This window comes from Lepidochelys kempii, chromosome 2 (genome assembly GCF_965140285.1).
Source record: "Lepidochelys kempii isolate rLepKem1 chromosome 2, rLepKem1.hap1, whole genome shotgun sequence".
NCBI lineage: Eukaryota > Metazoa > Chordata > Testudines > Cheloniidae > Lepidochelys > Lepidochelys kempii.
The window spans coordinates 234,327,193-234,347,355 of record NC_136381.1 but is presented as its reverse complement, the minus strand read 5'-3'; the positions used below and the strand labels follow the sequence as shown (position 1 = coordinate 234,347,355).

The 20,163-nt window shown below is 42.1% G+C and overlaps 1 protein-coding gene across 2 annotated transcripts in view; it reads left to right on the top strand.

Moving 5' to 3' along the window:
- The window catches only part of PIP4K2A (phosphatidylinositol-5-phosphate 4-kinase type 2 alpha), a 201,297-nt gene that overhangs the window by 122,205 nt on the left and 58,929 nt on the right, over positions 1-20,163 (top strand). For both annotated transcript variants that reach the window (XM_073334225.2, XM_073334226.1), the window contains one exon: positions 8,611-8,763. In XM_073334225.2, the coding sequence (XP_073190326.1) occupies positions 8,611-8,763 (153 nt within the window). The remainder of the gene's footprint in view (positions 1-8,610; positions 8,764-20,163) is intronic.

Sequence of the window (20,163 nt, the reverse complement as noted above, 5' to 3'; positions counted from 1 at the left end):
ATTGGAATTAATTTGCAAACTGGACACCATTAACTTAGGCTTGAATAAAGACTGCGAGTGGATGTGTCATTACACAAAACTATTTCCCCATGTTTATTTTCCCCCCTTACTGTTCCTCACATGTTCTTGTCAACTGCTGGAAATGGCCTACCTTGCTTATCACTACAAAAGGTTTTTTTCCTCTCCTGCTGATAATAGCTCACCTTACCTGATCACTCTCATTACAGTGTGTATGGTAACACCCTTTGTTTCATGTTCTCTGTGTATATAAAATCTGTCCACTGTATTTTCCACTGCATGCATCCGATGAAGTGAGCTGTAGCTCACGAAAGGTTATGCTCAAATAAATTTGTTAGTCTCTAAGATGCCACAAGTACTCCTTTTCTTTTTTCTAAAGGGGACAGGGTTTTGTGACCTCATGTGATCTTTCCTTGTTCTGTAATGCTCTTTGGAGATTACATACCAGTACTGCTTTTACTGACAACAGAGTTAATAAAATGACTTGTTTGTGGTTAGTATGACTAATGTTTCACTGTTATGTCAACATGTCACTGTGTACAGTAGCTGCATAATAGGAGTGTGCTTTTGGTTCATAGTGATAGACATGAAAGGGCTATTAAAACATTTAATCTATCCCCTTGCAAGGGCAGAACACAGCTGCTTTATAGGGCCACTCTTAAATGCATTTAAAGGATAAATCCTTCACCTCCCCTTCCCAGTCTATACATTTCTAAAATGCAACTGGTTTGGTTTCTTTCCCTTTTCTTACTCTAATTTTTTTTCTTGTTTAGAGAATGAGCAGTTTTGAGAAGGGGTGCACACTGTCCGGCACTTGCCATCGCTCATCCCTTTCTGTCTGTTCCTTCCCTTCCACTATTCTTTCTTTCTCTTTCTCTCTTTTTTTTTTTTTAAGTTACCTCGTGTCTGGGAGCTCCTTTTATCTGGGTTACCTCTGAGATTGGGAAAGAAATAAGAAAAGACTGACAATCTATTTATAAAATCCCATGTACAGGAAGAGTTATGACAATTAGGGTGTGCTAGTGCCTATATATACAAGGCCCTGGCAATGATTGCAGCTAGATCTAGAAGAGAGATGAGCTGAAGAGACCTATGCTGCTTTCTTTAAGGAGGTCAAATCCAGTTATCTTTATGTATATTGATGCATATTCAGTTTATCTTATGTCCTGTTTGTTCACTTTCAGTAGCATGCTATAATAAAAATCATCCAGGTACTCAATGTTGCCACCAAAGTCTAGATACAGCACTGCTGTTTTACCACTTTCCATCACAGAAAGCAGTGTGATACATTTTATCTCAGAAAATCAGAATTAGGGCTGTTTTTAAGCTGACTGCTAAAGTGCAACACAGTTCAGAGAGTACAACAGTATTTTTCAGTCTGCCTGTTAATCACTGTAACGTATACACCTTTTTGGGTCGATCTACACTGAAATAAGATGGTGCTTTTAAAAAAAATGTTTGTTCTAGTCTAGACTTATCCCCTGAGGTTAGTATCTAACCTTAAAGAGAAGTCCAAAAAATTGCACCCATTTTGTGATACATGCTGTGCACTGAATGCCACATTATTTTACTGTTATTTTCATGTCTGGGTCTTCTCTTACCAGCTGTCAGTTCATCAGTTACTGTACCAGACCCAGCTTCTATCAGGATCCCCTTGTCTAGTCTGTACAATTCCTTAATGAAAATTGGCAAGGACCTGTGTGAAACTGACACGAAACACAAAAATGCCAATTGCCCCATTTAAACTGTTCTTTACTTCCCTTTCCTACCCAACAGTCTCTTCCTTCTGCATCATCAATACACGTGCTACATATCTTTAGTATAATTTGGAAATGCAGGGGCACAAAGGGTTTTGGTTGATGGTGTCTGTTATTAAACCATGAATCAGGCAAAGCATATATGCTAACTGCCTCTAGGTGGGAAGGTTCCTTATTTTTAAAATGCATTTAATGTTTAGCAAAACAGCTGTTTTCACTATGTGGCTCCCTAAAACTTTTCTAGTCCAGTATATTTCCAGTTTGTGTACCCTATCATTTACAAATGTTGGCACATTTGGACAAGTTTTCCTCCCTTTATTTAAAGATGATTGCTCTGATGTCCAGGCAACAGGGCTACATGTTCTAATGAAGCCTAGCTTTGAAAATTTGTAACTGGGTGATAAATGTAGCTAGTATAGTTGTGAAATGAAAAATTTCACATGCTGTGTGGAAGTTTTCCCTTAGCAAATCCTTTGTTTCTGTTTGAAAGGACCAGGGAGATTAAATTGTCTGCAAACATCTACCAGTACAAAACTCAGTACTACATTGGAACTACCAGAAAGTGGTAGCCTTTTCCAAGCAAATATTGTAATCGGCACAATACGAAGACAGAACTTTCTATAAACTGAAAAACAAATTAATTTGTTTGAATGATCTCCTAATCCAAATACAAAGAAAAATCACAGTAAACAACTTGCTAGTAGTATTAGAATTAAATAATACTCCTTACTTGTAGCCCTTCTTCTAAGGCTTAAAGGGAATTGTATTCTTCAGTGCCTGCCATTATTTCAAACTACATTTGTGATCAAAACGTGTCTTACCTAGGATATGTCTACAATACTAGAGGTAGGTCGACTTACAGACTGTAATTACTGCAGTGGTTCATGTCCACATGGCTCTCCTTCTGTTGGTGGTGCACATCCTCACCAGGAACGCTTCCACCAACTTAAGAGAGCTGGTGGGGCGGGGGGGAGGTGAGACCCTAGGCTCTCAGTTCCATGTAGCTCCCCGCTAGGAGCCTGGCTCTGCCTGGTTTCCTGGCTCCCTGTACCCCTCGGGGAGCACAACTGCCCCCCAGACTCCCAGCTCTCTTCTGGGATCAGGGCTGCCCCCCTGCTCCTCACCAAGAGCAGGGCAGCCACCCAGGCTCTGAACTCTGCACTACCTACCAGGAGTGAGCCAGCTGCCCTGATTCTCAGCAGGGAGCATGAACCTCAGTGCAGCTGGGCTCCCAGTGTGGAGCCAGGCAGGCACAGTCCATCTGAAAGTGGGCAGCCTGGGCAGCAGCCCGGCTTGGAGTGGGAAGCCAGGACCCTGGGGGCAGCTGAGCTGGGAGCCTGGGCAGCAGCCTGGCTGGAAGCCAGGGGCAGTCTGGCTCTGAGGGGAGTTAGGGTAATGGGAAGTACCCCAGCTGGGATCAGGGAGAACTTCCTTGTTAATTTCATGGCTCTGCAGAGACATGGATGCTGCGTCATCCTAACTACAGCAACATAAGCCCTACGCCTTTCATAGAGGTGGAGTTATGTCGGTGTAGTAGGTCACTTACATCGGCGGGAGCAAGGCTGTAGCGTGTACACTGACATAGGTCGACATAAGCTGCCTTACATTGACCTAACTGTGTAGTGTAGACCAGGCCTTGTAACTACAGGATGTGGCTCCCAAAGGGTGGCTATTGCTCCTCACAACTAGCTCTAGCAAGGATTCATTTTCATAATGTGACCCATATCTTGAGAGATAATTAATTCCTGGATCTTGTCCCCTTCCATTCACAATTGTGTGGACCATATCCTCTCCCATTTGCAATCACATAGCATACTAGTGGCAACCACAGCAGTTTCTTACATAGAAAGTTAATGCCAAGAAAGTGTTTAATGTATTTTTAGCTATCTCTTAATGCATTTCAGCAGCTAGAAACAGGGAAACCCAGCACCATTTGACCCAGGCAACTCTCCAGAGCCTTGCAGACCACCAGTGGTCTTTGAACCCAGTGTGAAAGCCCGTGAGCAATAGTTAACTCTCAACTGAGGTTGTTAAAAAACTCCAAAACCAAACATCCTCTCACTTTGTCTGTTTTGGGTTGGAGGGATTTTAAGGTTCCTTTTCTTCAATACTTATGGACTGAAGTATTTGGAATTTTTCATTCACATCAAACTTTCTAATTCCTTAGCATGTGAGTTTTGACTGGGGGTCAGAGGATAGTTTTCACACATATTGGCTATGAGCCTTGCAGAATCCTGTTGAGTTGTGCAAAGGAATTAGAATAGTAGCTGGAGTAGAGTAAGTGGGGGGGATAAATATTGGTATTCTGTACATTGAGAAATTTGGCGTGTGTGTGTGTGTGTATATATTTTTTTTTCCCCACACACGCCAAATATATATATATATATATATTTTCCGCACAATCCAGTGAAGGCATTTTACTTTAAAGGCACTTTCATCTTCCTCTGGCGTCTCACTTTATTTAGTGTTCATTTAACCCTGATTAATCTTGATGTTTTCTTGTGAGGACCTCAATTTTAAAAAAACAAGAAAGGGGAAGAAAATATGTGAAGATATTATTGTGCAATGCCTTTATGGCTGGAAATAAAAATAAGGGAAATCTGCAAAAATCTGTAGTTCACATTTACAGAGCCAACTGTTTCCTGAAAAGTAAGGCCCCAGTCTCGCAAAGGGACCTACATGGTGCACAAGGATCTTTCTGCATGAATCCAGTGGCAGGATCAGAGTCTAAGTGAGCAAATGTTTATGGAAATTGTAAGTGTCCTTATTTATTTTCAACAAAGGAAGACCAGCCAAATCTGTGAGTTTCACACAGGATTTCTCTCTCAAGCACTTTGATTGCGGGAAAAGAGGCTATCTTAGAAGCTTTCTTCATGGGCTGAAATTAATCAACAACAAAAAACCTACTTTGATTAGGTTTGAAAATCCTTGTTCAAAATGATCTTTTGTGAAAGGTTCTGGCGTAAACATGGGCCACAAACCTCTTTGATTGCTGATTTGCCCTTTTTTTTTTTTTCCTGGTACATTTAATGTCTCTTTTTTTATACAAAAGCACCTACAAAAACAATGGAGTTTCAGAAACACTAGCAAGAAGTTTCAGTGATGAAGAGCCTTGTACGTTTTGTATGTGGGGACAAATTCTGATATCCTTACTCAAGTGTTGTAGTAGCACCTTTCTTTGCAAGTAGACCCTTCTCCCTTTAATGTGACTCTGCTGTAATAAGTGGCCCTCAGTGTAGGAAAGTAATCTGAATCTGGCCCTTAATCTCCAAATATTGTGACGGAAAATGATGCTGTAGATTACTTAGTAGGAACTGAAAATTTCAGAATATGCCTTCACACATCCACCTTCACTCACCTTTCCTCTTCCCTGTTTCAGTAGTGGCGGTGTGGACCACACCTCTTTGCAGTTCTTCATAAAAAATATGAATGCGTAACAACTCATGTCCTGCTCCTCAGTTAATTGTTTTCAAGATTTATGCCACGTGGCTCGCAAGTCCAAGGTTAGGGTTCATCAGGAGTAATATATTCAGAGAACTGCAGTTATTGACAAATAACCTAGTTTTATTTATATAGTTACCAGAGAATAAGACACCTTTTTCTTCTGGAAACAGTTGTAATTAATTACCCAGTAACTCCTGTTGTTGCTAACTAAATTATATCCTAATAACTGAGCAAGCGTTCATGTGACTACTGTACATGCAACAATAACCTGTAATTTACTTTTCTAAGAAATAATTTATTATATTAAATATTTAATCTTTGACATTTTTAAGTCCTAACATTTTTCTGGAGGTGGTAATGAAGCTGACTGCTACTGTCTCCAGGATCTGAAAAGCTTCTATTATATAAAGCTACATTTTAACCCATTACAAAGAGCTATGGAAACAAAACCGTTACACTGCAGCGTTTTGGGGGAGGAGTGGAGTTGTAGTGAGAATTTCTAAGATCATCAACTTAGTTGAAAATTAATCTTTAATTATAAAATGAATTGAATGCTGAGCATCAAATGTAGTGTTAAGGTGGTTGGTCCAGTGTCTCACAAATAAAGACCACAATTGTAAACAAAAAGTAACACCCTAGTGGCAGAACGGAGTACATTCCCTTGGTCATCTTTCCAGTGTGGAGCGAGGAACAGGGAGGGAAGTGCAGAGGATGGAACACCTGAAAGTGGATGATGATACATAAACTTGCAGGCTTCCATTCTATTTAAAATAGTGACTCAGAACATGGTGTGCAAAGCCTATCCTGCCTGTTCTGAGGAATCTCCACTTGGGGAAGTGGGTCTTTGAGATCCTTCCCACTGCAGAGAAGGAACTGAACCATCAGTGGCTGCCCCAAAGGTCTCTTTGGATCACAGGAGAGAAAGGGACATTCAATGCCCTAGCATATCATCAGCATCCTAAATATGTATGAAGAAGACAGTAGAAGGAATCACCATACAGCTGTTTCATCACATATGTCAGGATAACCCCAGCTGACCGTGTCTGCCTATTTTAAAAAAAACAAAAAAAAACCCGCAAAGTTTTTCTATTTTTCTCCCACACTCCATGTTATAAGTACTTTTCATTCCAGTTGAGCATTACATGTATATTTGGTATCTCACTGTTCTTGCTGGTCCTTACTGGGCTGAATAAAGAAACCTTGTGGAAAACCTTTTCACTTAGTATTTAGGCCCTGATTCAGGAAAGCCACCTCAGTTCAGGACAGAATTTAAGTGTGCGTTTAAGGCCCATTGAAGTCAATGGGATTTATGCACCCTTCTTAAAGTTAAGCATGTGCTCAAGTGCTGTCCTGAATCAGCACCATCATAATTCCGATGCCTCATTACAAGTTACATAACCTGGCTAACATATGCTGTCTTCACTGAGCACTTCTAACTTGGGAGCCAAATACTACCTCTGGAGCCATGCAGAATATGCATGGCTCCAAAGTCCAAGGGACTTGTATGTGTTTCTCCTAAGAACAGATTTGGATCCTTGCAGTGCTTAAACACACTGATATATAAATCACAGTTTCACTAAAATGTACAGTACATATTCCTCAGTGTTTCAGTAAGACTGGAAAGTTTGTTCCTTTTTGGTGGTTTCTGCAGTAAATTAGAACAAGAAATGTCTTTCATTTGCATTGTCATTGCTGTGTACAGCCTCAACAATAGGTCTGGCATAAACAGCTCTTATATTTCTACCAGTAGTTGTATTTTGCTGTGCTGAGCAATTGATATATTATTTCTGGCACACAGTATATTGTGTATTTAATGAAGAAAGAAGCAGAGATAATTGCCCCACTAAATGGACCTCCGTGCCAAATAGAAGATGATTCTGTTAAAATAAACCTTTGTGGTTTTGGCCCCTTGTTCGCATGGAATGAACGTGTTTATAATAACTTTCTGAAAATGTTCTTATGCTTGCAGTGTGATCCTGCATCTATCTCTGACTCTTTCAACAATGTGCTATATTGAAAGATTAAAGTACATTGTACTGTGTTGCTACTGTAATTATTCTGCTTGTTTTAAGAGTACTAGGGCAAGATATTTGCTGGGACTATCACCATTTAAGGATTTGCAGTTGAAAGTTGCAAAGCATAAATTTATATTGTATACGAAGTTTTAATATAATTTTCTATGTAAATGGATTTTTTCCCCCAGAAAAACAATATATTGTAAGAATTCATCATATATTTAAAGGGAATGGGGGTTTTGTTTGTAGCAGCATTTGTTTGAGTAGAATGGCATTATGTGCGGTGAGGTAGAGGTTGGATTACTTTCCATTGTAGCCAATGGTAAGCAAAGTGGGGACTGGACTGAAGGCTCTATAAAACCAGAAGTGTTATAGTCTCTGAATATATTCCAAGAATTCATACCTAACTTGATTAGTCTTTTTGGAGTAAAGTCTAATTTTGTGGAGATTTAAATAGGGTGTAAGAGTGGTATTGTATGTTCTTACTACATGTTTCAATTTCATTATCACTATTATCATTATTTACATAACTGTTAAAAATTGTTAGGTACTATGCTTGGTGTATACCAACTGGTATAAACATTTATATCTAATTAAAGTTATTTTCAGCCAATGGTACGCTATATTTGTTGAACTTTACTATGTAATTTTCATTTTGCCAGTCTTAATGGTAAAAGTAATGCTGATCTGAGTACTCATTGGTTTTCCCTAAAATGCAAGAGAAGTAGCTTGAGGTCACACAAGCATCAGTCTAACACCTGCTAATCCTGTCGCACTTTGTATCGTCAAAGCATTATACAAAATTAACTAATTCTCTGAGTTCCCCTTTGAGGTAGGTAGGTACCCTCATTTTACAGAAGAGGAAACAGACTGCACATAACTTGCCCAAGGCCATGCATCAAATCAGTGGTAGAGGTGGGATTAGAACCAAGGAATTCTGACTCTATCTCATGCTTTGTGTGCTAGATTACACTGACTCAGGCATTAATTAATATTAATATGACACTGCTCTATCTGATTCATCTTGTATGTGCAATTATTGTGGTGTACTATTGTATTTCAACTGTTTTATTCCCTATTTAATTTTCTTCCAAAAATTGTTCTTAAAATAGAGTACGAGATCAATGTAAATTAACTTCAGAAAGATCATTTAAACATTGGTGGATGCTGATATTTTTATCTTTGCAAAATATTTTGTGAAGTAAATTGACCACTCAGCCAAGCTAGCAGCAGACAGTTAGTTATTTTGGTAGAATTGAGCAAGGTGCAAATGTTTTGTAAGAGACTAGAAAACAAATTTTAATGTACTGCACGCATTTCAACTACACTGTGTATTTTTGTCTGACATGTTTTCCTTTTTGTAATTAATGTGGCAGAATTCCTTGACAAGAAGTGCTCCACTTGCTAATGATTCTCAAGCACGAAGTGGTGCCCGTTTTCACACCTCATATGACAAAAGATATGTTATCAAAACTATAACAAGTGAAGATGTAGCAGAAATGCACAACATTCTGAAGAAATATCATCAGGTAATATTTTCGTTACTATCAGGAGATGAGAAGTATTAAATTTAATTTGGAAAAATTTAAATGAAATTCTCTGATAAAGGAAGCGTTTTAAATGTGTGCTATTTTGGCTATAGAGATGCTGCATTATTAATGTATTGTCAGTTAATTTCAGGTTATTTTTTCTTTGGTATGGCAAAAGATCTTGATAAGTAATTGTGAAAATAGGATCAGTTCAGATCATTTAGTTCATTTTCCTTTTGTGTCACTTACTGTCATTGACTAAATGCTGCTTATATATTTTAGTAATACTGATTGCAAGTGATGAATATCGCATTTATATATAAAAATGAAAATAAAGTGTGTGTGTGTGTGTGCGCGCATATGGAGAATACTGCTGGATAAATAGGTTTTATCGGTATGAATTTGAGGTACTTCTCAAATTTTTGCTACTCATGTGACAAAGCCATGAGGGAGTAATATAAGTCATCTCAGATGAGTGCTGATAAATGTAAATGTTGTGCTTTTGTAATCCCTGCCTGCTTGGTGTGGCACTCTATCCCCATCCAGTAGCACCTAGACCATCTAGAGATTAATGAGTCTGCTACAGTCTTAGCTAAGAGCCATGTGGCTTTTAGATCATGCAGTAGAGGCTCATGCATTTAACTCTGGAGGTTCCAGGTTTGATCCCAACTGTTGACGACCAGACTCTGTCAGTGTTACAAGTGGGGTTGCAAACTGGGAAGTCTCTTGAGCTCAGGACACGCTTCCACAGCTAGGTGAGGTATGTAACCAATGCTTACTTGGTGTGGTGCTGTGTCCCCCCTCTAGTGGCACCTAGACCATCTAGAGCAGTGATTCTCAAACTTGTATGCTGGTGACTTCTTTCACATAGCAAGCCTCTGAGTGTGACACCCCCCCCTATAAATTAAAAACAATTTTTAATATATTTAACACCATTATAAATGCTGGAGGCAAATCGGGGTTTGTAGTGGAGGCTGAAAGTTTGCAATCCTCTCTCCCCCCCCATGTAATTACCTTGCAACCCCCCTAAGGAGTCCCGACCCCCAGTTTGAGAACCCCTGATCTAGAGTTTAATGAGTCAGCTACAACCTTATCTAAAAGAGCCATGTGACTTTAGCTCTTGCTATAGAGGCTCATACACTAAGCTTCAGAAGTCCCAGATTCGATCCTGCCTCCTGATGACTGGGGTCTGTCGGTGTTACACTATGAGAATAGGCATGTGTTATGAATTGGAAATTCCTGAAATTGGAGTAGAAGAGCCTTATATAGTATCAGTGAAGTGGGACACAGTGAGGAGAGTATTACATAGGAAAGAGAGACCAGGGAGCAGGAATAGAAGAGGTTGGGTGAGGCAGCAAAGGAGATACAGAATCAGAGGCACAGACAGAAGAAGGCAAACGATGATGCTGAGCAACAGGATAAAGGTGTCATGATCTCCCTTTCTTCATTCATAGCCTCCTTAAAACTTCTGCAAAGTATATCAGTGACAATTCATCAAATATAGGTCACTTAGAAAAAAACAAAAATCTTTTCTTGCTTCACAATTGACCCTTCAAACACTGGTTTATGGGCCTTCTTTTCAAATGTTTATAGATATGCATAACTATGCACAAATGCAAGAGTACTGTGTGTATGTACTGCTGGATCTGACACACAGTGCAGACCTACAAAGTTACTGGAAGTCAGGCCTGATATCATTTATTTGAACTTCCTTGCTATATTGATTGATGCTGCAAGAAGACAGCATTTTCCTCTGTTTCTTTAGTGCCAAGCATGTTTATGGTGCTTATTACATAATACCAGTGATGGTGTGTGAGATTATGATAATTTTATTAATCCTGAAGCTCAAAATAAAAGCTGTGAGCAACTGCAGTGGTATGCAGGTGACTTTGTGTCAGGGAGGGAGCAAATGAAGAGAATGCAAAGCTTTGTCCTTTTTTTCAACTTCTAGGAATGGGAGTGGAGAGGAATGTTTAAACTCCTTTCTCATTAGGAAGAAAAGAGAAAAGTTTCTGCTTTGCAGCATCTGAGGGAAAATAGGGAAAGAGTGATGCTCCTTCCTTCCAGCAGCCAGAGGGCTGTAGAGGAGAGGCTGAAAGAAAGAATGAAGCTCCCCCTCGCTCTTAGCAGTTGGGGCAGGGAAAGAGGAGGAAAGAGAACAAGGCTTTCGCTCAGTCCCCCCCAACCTTTGGTATGTGGGAAAGGAGGCTTCATAGAATATCAGGGTTGGAAGGGACCTCAGGAGGTCATCTAGTCCAACCCCCTGCTCAAAAGCAGGACCCATCCCCAATTAAATCATCCCAGCCAGGGCTTTGTCAAGCCTGACCTTAAAAACTTCTAAGGAAGGAGATTCCACCACCTCCCTAGGCAACGCATTCCACTGTTTCACCACCCTCCTAGTGAAAAAGTTTTTCCTAATATCCAACCTAAACCTCCCCCACTGCAACTTGAGACCATTCCCCTTGTCCTGTCCTCTTCCACCACTGAGAATAGTCTAGAACCATCCTCTCTGGAACTACCTCTCAGGTAGTTGAAAGCAGCTATCAAATCCCCCCTCATTCTTCTCTTCCGCAGACTAAACAATCCCAGTTCCCTCAGCCTCTCCTCATAACTCATGTGTTCCAGACCCCTAATCATTTTTGTTGCCATTCGCTGGACTCTCTCCAATTTATCCACATCCTTCTTGTAGTGTGGGGCCCAAAACTGGACACAGTACTCCAGATGAGGCCTCACCAATGTCGAATAGAGGGGGACGATCACATCCCTCGATCTGCTCGCTATGCCCCTACTTATACATCCCAAAATGCCATTGGCCTTCTTGGCAACAAGGGCACACTGTTGACTCATATCCAGCTTCTCGTCCACTGTCACCCCTAGGTCCTTTTCCGCAGAACTGCTGCCTAGCCATTCGGTCCCTAGTCTGTAGCTGTGCATTGGGTTCTTCCGTCCTAAGTGCAGGACCCTGCACTTATCCTTATTGAACCTCATCAGATTTCTTTTGGCCCAATCCTCCAATTTGTCTAGGTCCCTCTGTATCCTATCCCTGCCCTCCAGCATATCTACCACTCCTCCCAGTTTAGTATCATCCGCAAATTTGCTGAGAGTGCAATCCACACCATCCTCCAGATCATTTATGAAGATATTGAACAAAACCGGCCCCAGGACCGACCCCTGGGGCACTCCACTTGACACCGGCTGCCAACTAGATATGGAGCCATTGATCACTACCCGTTGAGCCCGATAAACTAGCCAACTTTCTACCCACCTTATAGTGCATTCATCCAGCCCATACTTCTTTAACTTGCTGACAAGAATACTGTGGGAGACCGTGTCAAAAGCTTTGCTAAAGTCAAGAAACAATACATCCACTGCTTTCCCTTCATCCACAGAACCAGTAATCTCATCATAGAAGGCGATTAGATTAGTCAGGCATGACCTTCCCTTGGTGAATCCATGCTGACTGTTCCTGATCACTTTCCTCTCATGTAAGTGCTTCAGGATTGATTCTTTGAGGACCTGCTCCATGATTTTTCCGGGGACTGAAGTGAGGCTCACTGGCCTGTAGTTCCCAGGATCCTCCTTCTTCCCTTTTTTAAAGTTTGGCACTACATTAGCCTTTTTCCAGTCATCCGGGACTTCCCCCGTTCGCCACGAGTTTTCAAAGATAATGGCCAATGGCTCTGCAATCACAGCTGCCAGTTCCTTTAGCACTCTCGGATGCAACTCGTTCGGCCCCATGGACTTGTGCACGTCCAGCTTTTCTAAACTGCCTCCTAGATTCCCATCCACTTTTGCTTCCCCTACTAATTCTTCCCGGTTTGTGAGCAGCAGGTCAAGAAAAGCTCCCCCCGCTAGTTGGCTCCTCTAGCACTTGCACCAGGAAATTGTCCCCTACGCTTTCCAAAAACTTCCTGGATTGTCTATGCACCGCTGTATTGCTCTCCCAGCAGATATCAGGAAAATTAAAGTCACCCATGAGAACCAGGGCATGCGATCTAGTAGCTTCCGCGAGCTGCCGGAAGAAAGCCTCATCCACCTCATCCCCCTGGTCCGGTGGTCTACAGCAGACTCCCACCACTACATCACTCCTGTTGCTCACACTTCTAAACTTAATGCAGAGACACTCAGGTTTTTCTGCAGTCTCGTACCGGAGCTCTGAGCAGTCGTACTGCTCCCTTACATACAGTGCTACTCCCCCACCTTTCAAATTTATCACATCTGTAAGCCAAGGCCATAGGAGCATTTGGGTCCTGTAGCAGATTCCAGGGTCAGCACTCTGAGAAGTACCGAGTACCCCATTTCCAAGCATTTGGGAGTGCTGCTCACTTGGGTACCCTCATCAAACCCCACTCAAAGACCCTCATTGCTGCTTTTAGCTAGTAGATTTATTCTTTTGACTAGTAAATATCTGATTTGCAGGCCCTGCCTCTTATTACTGGTCTTCACTTGAAATAAAACTGTAAGTTTATGTAACATCTAAAAAACCTGTTCCTTCTGATATTCTGTTTCTTAGACTTACAAAACTTATAAACTTACAAAAAATAGAATGCAGGAGAAGTCAGATGAAATGAACAGTTTTACTTATTGTTTTAGTCAAAATATTCATACTTGTGAAAATCTTCCTTCAAACACAGCACAAGCAAACTAGGAAGGCTGTCACATATCTCAGGATCTGACATCACAAACCACTCATACATTACTTTCATGATGTCATCACAATCTGTTGATTTGTGTATTACTTCACAGTTACCTGGCTATATTTTCTTTGTTTCTCTCCCTCTGTATAAATGCAATATAAGATTAATGTATTTTTATTTTGCTGGAGATATACACTGTCATTTTAGTAAAAGATGATACTTTGAAAACTTCTTAGTGACAATTTAGCAGTTAAAATTATTCTCTAATTGTAACTTGAGCTTTTCTTAGTTGATAAAGCTTCCAATCTTTGAATCATAGCTTTGATCTCAAAGGCATTTGATCTGTAAATCAGTGCAGCAAACAGTGTTACCGAGTTTTTGTCCAGGTAATTAATGATAATCCTTATTATCTGTGAAGTTAATTATACAAATTTTGAGATGGTTGAACTAGTTAAAATTCAGATTACCTTTCAGAATAAACAATCACTCCTTTCAAGAGTTTGGCTGAAGGACGAGTCTAACATGAATGAAAAATCCTTGATGGTGTTTAATGCTTCTATGGCATTTTTAAAATGTCAAGCTCTAAGTTAATACCTACAGTAATAGTAATTAATAAGATGTCTGCACCAGGGGTACATCGGTGGACTTTACACCAATTAAAGAGAACCAAATATCATAAGAATGGGGAACATGTACTATACATACTTGAGAATGATTTTAGCCTGGTTGTTTAGGTACTCACCTGGAGGTGGGAGATGCAAGTTCAAGTCTCTGCTCCAGTGAATTAATTATTAATATGTATTCTGTCCTTAATATTGTTGATTCTTTAGTAACTTGAGTCAGGTGTGGGCTGGTATAATCTTTGGATATAGTATTAAGAATTAGATATAAAAATACTTTCTGCTGGAGAATTTCAATGCACTTAACAAATGTTAACTAAGCTTCATAAACCCTGAGAACCAGATGAACAGAGCAGTTTCAATGTATGGTATTTTTCCTTAGGTGTTTTTGACAACCTGCTGTTAAAAGAACAAAGTGATTGTGATAAAGCTGAAAGAAAAAGTTAAATCCAGATAACTAAAATAAACCTTGTTGCAATGGCATTTGTATTGGATTGGTTATATCAGTGCACATATACTATATGAAACTGCCACTGGAAAAAAAACAATCAAAGTCTTTAGAAGTACTGTGGCTGGTCTTGGACTGCTTTTTAGTAATTTGTCAATGGGACAATCAATATTCATATAAAGAAAAGGAGTACTTGTGGCACCTTAGAGACTAACCAATTTATTTGAGCATGAGCTTTCGAAGTGAGCTGTAGCTCACGAAAGCTCATGCTCAAATAAATTGGTTAGTCTCTAAGGTGCCACAAGTACTCCTTTTCTTTTTTCGAATACAGACTAACACGGCTGTTACTCTGAAATATTCATATAGTGTATGATGACCACTAGTCCCTAACCAGTTAATCTTCTACACAATGCATGTTGGTGGATTTTTCCAATACATAGAAGATAAAACTAGGTTTTCACTTCTACCAGATAAATATCCTTTTGTGTTTAAATTTTCCAGGGCTCACAGTGGTCTCCCTGGATGGTGTATTTCTAATATAGTATTGAGTAGCATTTTTCAAAACCTGTCATGTTAGACTTTTCCCCATTTACAAGCTTATTACTGCTATTTTACATAAGACTTTCCATAAAGTAGCAGGAAATAGATGAAAAGATCAAATTTAATTAGACTCTAATATTAGAAACTAGTTATATACAAGTATCCACAATTAAAAAGTTAAACTGAACTAGTCTTGAAAGTATTACATGAAAAATTACTATAAAAACAAGAAGGGTCACTGTAAAAAAAAAAAAAGCGTGGGGGGGGCTGATTGAAGCTTTAATCTGACTTACTAAAGCCTCTAGTCAACTGATCAGATGAGCCTGGGACTTTGCTTTGTTTCCTATAAAACAACAACAACAAAAACCCGGTAGCCCAGTGGTGAGAGCACTCACCTGGGATATGGGAGAATTAGGTTTATGTCTTTGCTCTAAGAAATGTTTATTTATATGAAGTGGAATACCTCCAACAGGAGAGACTGAGAGATACTCACCCCAGAATACCCAATAGCCTGGTCCAAAAATTCCCAGCCTGCTCCTCACTGATTATATTTTGTGGAGGGCCTGATCCAGTAGAAACACCTAATTTGAGAATCCTGCCAGGACGTAGGTGTGTGCTAGAGCTCCAAGAAGCTCAGCAGCATCAGGACTTTTAGGCAGTTTTGAAGCTCTCAGTGGTGTCTAAGTGTTGGACTTTGCCACCTCAAGTGGCAGTTGGTTAAGTGCATACTGTCAACATTTAAAATTCTGTCTTGTATCAGGAGAATGGAGAATAAGAGCAGTATGCAAATACGCTAGGGAGCTTTTAGTGCACAGCATCAGGGTCCAGTGGAAAATTAGTGCGCAGAATGCTGGAGATCTATAGATGTACAATCCGTCTTGCTGCACAGTAACTGTCTAGACAAGCCCTTAGTCTGAATTTTTTAAAATTGTAAAGGAAAACATTTATATTGACATTAGGCTTTAACCTAAATTTAAAGAGTCATCTTAACTATAAGGTTTTTATTTTTCATTGAGGATAAACTATTTTAGAGGTACATTTAGCAAGACATGTATGTCAAATTTTCTAGTTTGTCATAATTTTAAATGTTTGAGAAGCGTCTGAAAATTCCACCTCCTAATTATAGCAGAATTTTCACAATACTGTACTACAAAAGAAAAAGGTTCCTTAATATAATGCATTGTGTAAATGCAGTCTCCTGTTTTAAACCTCCTTGGGATAGGATTTTTAAAAACTAAGGTGTACTTGTGGAAAATGTAGAGAACTGATGCTTTTCAGTAGAAGTCACTCTTTCATGACTAAGCACATTAAAGCTGAAGTCTTGTGATGGCTACAGTTCATCCATTTTCAAAAGATGCAGTGTAAGTTCCAGCATTCTCATTTATCACTGCGGTATAATTCTACAAAAAGGCAATTTGATGTTCTGTTAATTTTAAAAGTGAAAAAATACCAAGTGAGTAAGGAAAAGGTAAACACACATTTTATTTGTGGGGTAGCAAGATCTTCAGAGTTTAAAAAAACACAAGACGCTGCAGCAGCCATGAGGTGTTAAGCCTCATCTAGTCTAGAAAAGTTGCACCGTATTTATTTTTAAATTGATTTAGTTTGTGTGCCTCATTAGAGGGTTACACCAGTTTAACTTGATCATTTTTTAAATCATTTTAGTTAAAAGTGTAATTTTTCTAGTATAGAAAAAACTTTAGAGCTTGCAGGAAAATGCAACCCCTCAATCAAAATGTATTGTGATAAACTCAGGACAGACTGCTGCAAGGGTGGGGTAGAAAAGTCCCAGAAGGGTAAAAGTCCCTCCTCCTTATCAACTGAAGAGGGGTGACTACAGGTCAATCAGGTTCAGCTGAGAAGGGGTTACCAGAGATCAATTAGGCTCAGCTGAGAGAGAGTTAGTTACCTGAGGGCAATTAGGATCAGCTGATTCCAACTAAGGTCTTCATGAGACCTTTTTTAACCCTCCCCTGTTTTTTGGGGGGGGGACGGGGGGGGGTCAAGCTGCCAGTAGGTGAAGAGCAGCAAAACAGCAAGCCTCACCAGGAAGGGAGGCTGCATTCCCTCCCATAAGGGAGAAAAAACAACCTAAAAGACTGGCTGAGAGAAGGAGCAGACTGCCCCTGGGCAGCCAAGTGGGACTTTTTACCCCAAGGCCATCTCACCAAGGCTAAAAACAGCTGAGGCTGGTGAGACCGAGAAGGTGCTGTGCCACACGTGGTGCCAGGGGTGGGATCCTCTGAGTGAGATTTTTTGGCGAACCATCTCATGGCAGAGTAAATCAACCCCAACTAGAAGGAAAAAATGGAGGATGTATTGAAGGCATTGGTGCAGGCCACCGCGGCCCAACAAGAGGCTACCAGGATTCAGATGGCTACCCAGCAGGAGTCAGTGCAAATACAGCAGGAGACTAATCAATTACTGATGAGCCAGGCGGCCCAGGATCGAGCCATCCTGCATAAGGTTGTGAACCAGCTAAAGGCCCTGACCACCCTGACGCACGGCTCCCATGGGACCCAGCCCCTGCGGGTCAGCAGCTACTTGCAGAAGATGATGATGGACGATGATATAGAGGCGTATCTCCTCATGTTCGAGAGAACAGCCCTGCAGGAGGCTTAGCCCCAAGACCACTGGGCCAGTATTCTGGCTCCTTTTCTGTGTGGGGAGGCCCAAAAGGCGTATTTTGACATGACAACAGAATCAGCTACAGATTACCCCTAGCTGAAGGAGGAGATCCTGGCGAGGTCTGGCATGATGACAGCTATAAGGGCCCAGCGATTCCACGAGTGAGAATACCGGGACAGCAAAGCACTGAGGTCCCAGCTGTTTGACCTGATCCACCTAACCTGAAAGTGGCTGTGCCCCGAGACCCATGGCCAGGAGAAAATTGTGGAAGTCATAGTTTTGGACAGGTACATGATAGGGCTACCACCTGACATATAAGGGTGGGTCAGTGAAAATGATTCCTCCTCCTATGATGTGCTCTCGTAGAGAGACACCTAGCGGCCCAAGAACTTTCTCAGACCACCAGGGAAGGAATGCGCTGAAATAGGAGGCAAGCCTCTGTGCCGAGGGCCCGAGTTGCCATAGACCTGGGCAGAACTATGGAGGGGAGGAAGGAGGCTGAAGAGCGGCCAGAGATTGCAGGGAGAGTTGGGGACTGGGGGAGAAAGACTCGGGGGGTAAGGCCCAACAGCCCAAAAAATAGGGGGCTTCCCCGAGCAGGGTACAGATGTTATGCATGTGGTGAGATAGGGCATATAGCTGCCCAGTGTCCGAACCTAGAAGCAGCCACGCAGCCAGGTGGAGGGAACAGTCCAGTGCAATGCATAGCGTTCATTAGAGCAGTCTTCGACTCTACTCAGGCCAGAGCCTTCTTCCCTGAGGCTCAGTTCCAAGCCATGGCGGACCTCATCTCCTGCATGCAAAGCCACCCTCTCACCACCGCTCACATGTGCTTGTGATTGTTGGGCCATATGGTGGCCTGCACTTATGTGGTCCAACATGTGCAGCTCACTCTGAGGCCCCTGCAGGCATGGCTGGCCTCGGTCTACGTCCCCAACAGACACGGCATGGACCAGGTGATCAGGGTCCCAGACCAAGTGCTGTCGTCACTCACCTGGTGGCAGAATCCTGCATGGGTGTTAAAGGGCGTTCCCTTCACGGCTCTGTCCCCATCAGTGACCCTAGTCTCCAATGCTTCGGACCTGGGGTGGGGAGCCCACGTGGGCGATTTCAGCACGCAAGGCCATTGGTCGAGTCATGATTGCTCCCTACGCATCAACGTCAGGGAGCTCAGGGTGGTTCGTCTGGCCTGCCGAGCCTTCCTCCCTCACATAGAAAGCAGGGTGGTCCAGGTCCTGACGGAGAATACAGCGGCTATGTTCTATATCAACAAGCAAGGTGGAGCCAGATAGTCTGCCCTTTGCCAAGAAGCCCTCAGGCTCTGAGACTTCCATGTACAACATGACATCCATCTCATAGCCAGGGCCAGGAACACTTTGGAAGATGGCCTCAGCAGGACAGTCTTGTCTCTCCACAACTGATCCCTCCATCCGCAAGTGGTCAGCATCATCTTCCAGAGATGGGGGACGCCCCAGGTGGACCTATTTGTGTCCAAGCAGAACAGGAAATGCCCAATTTTCTGTTCGATTTGGAGGATCAACAGAGGCTCCCTGTCAGATGCTCTTCTACTCCCGTGATCGGGGGCTCTGTTGTATGACTTCCCCCCGTGTCATTAATTCACAGCGTCCTCATGAAGATCAAGCAAGACATGGCCTACTTGGCTGTGCCAGCACTGGTTCAGCATGTTTCTGGACCTCTCGGTGGCTGCTCCGTTACAGCTATCTGTCAGGCCGGACCTGCTGTCCGAAAACCATGGCAGTCTTCTGCATCTGAACCTGGTGGCGCCACACCTGATGGCTTGGCTGCTGCATGGGTAAATGTGGAGGAGCAGGAGTGCTCAGCCGGTGTCCAACAGGTCCTGTTGGGCAGCTGAAACCCCTCCACCAGAGTGACCTACCTGGCCAAATGGAAACGGTTCACTTGTTGGACCTCGGATAAAGGTATTTGGCCCAAATGGGCCTTGCTGCAGTTAATCCTGGACTACCTTCTGCATCTCAAGCTCCAAGGTCTGTCCCTTTTATCTATCAAGGTCCACTTGGCTGCTCTCTCAGCCTTCCATCCACCTCTTGAGAGTAGGTCAGTTTTCGCCCAGGACATGGCTGCCAGGTTCCTCAAGGGCCTTGAGCGCCTCTATCCATACGTTAGGGACCCCGTCCTTCTGTGGGACCTGAATCTTGTTCTGTCGCAGCTCATGGGGTCCCCCTTCGAGACTCTGGCCTCCTGCTCTCTCCTTCTCCTTTCCTGGAAGGTCGTGTTCTTGGTTGCAATAACATCTGCCTGCCAGCTGAGGGCGTTTACCTTGGAACTACCCTATACAGTCTTTTACAAAGACAGGGTCCAGCTGTGGCCTCACCCAGCTTTCCTGCCCAAGGTGGTCCCACAGTTTCATACAGGGCCAGGACATTTACTTGCCTGTCTTTTCTCCAAAGCCGCATAAGTCGGAGGAGGAGCATAGCTTGCATTACCTAGATGTTAGGAGGGTGCTAGCCTTCTACATTGAAAGGACCAAGCCATTCTGCAAGTCAAC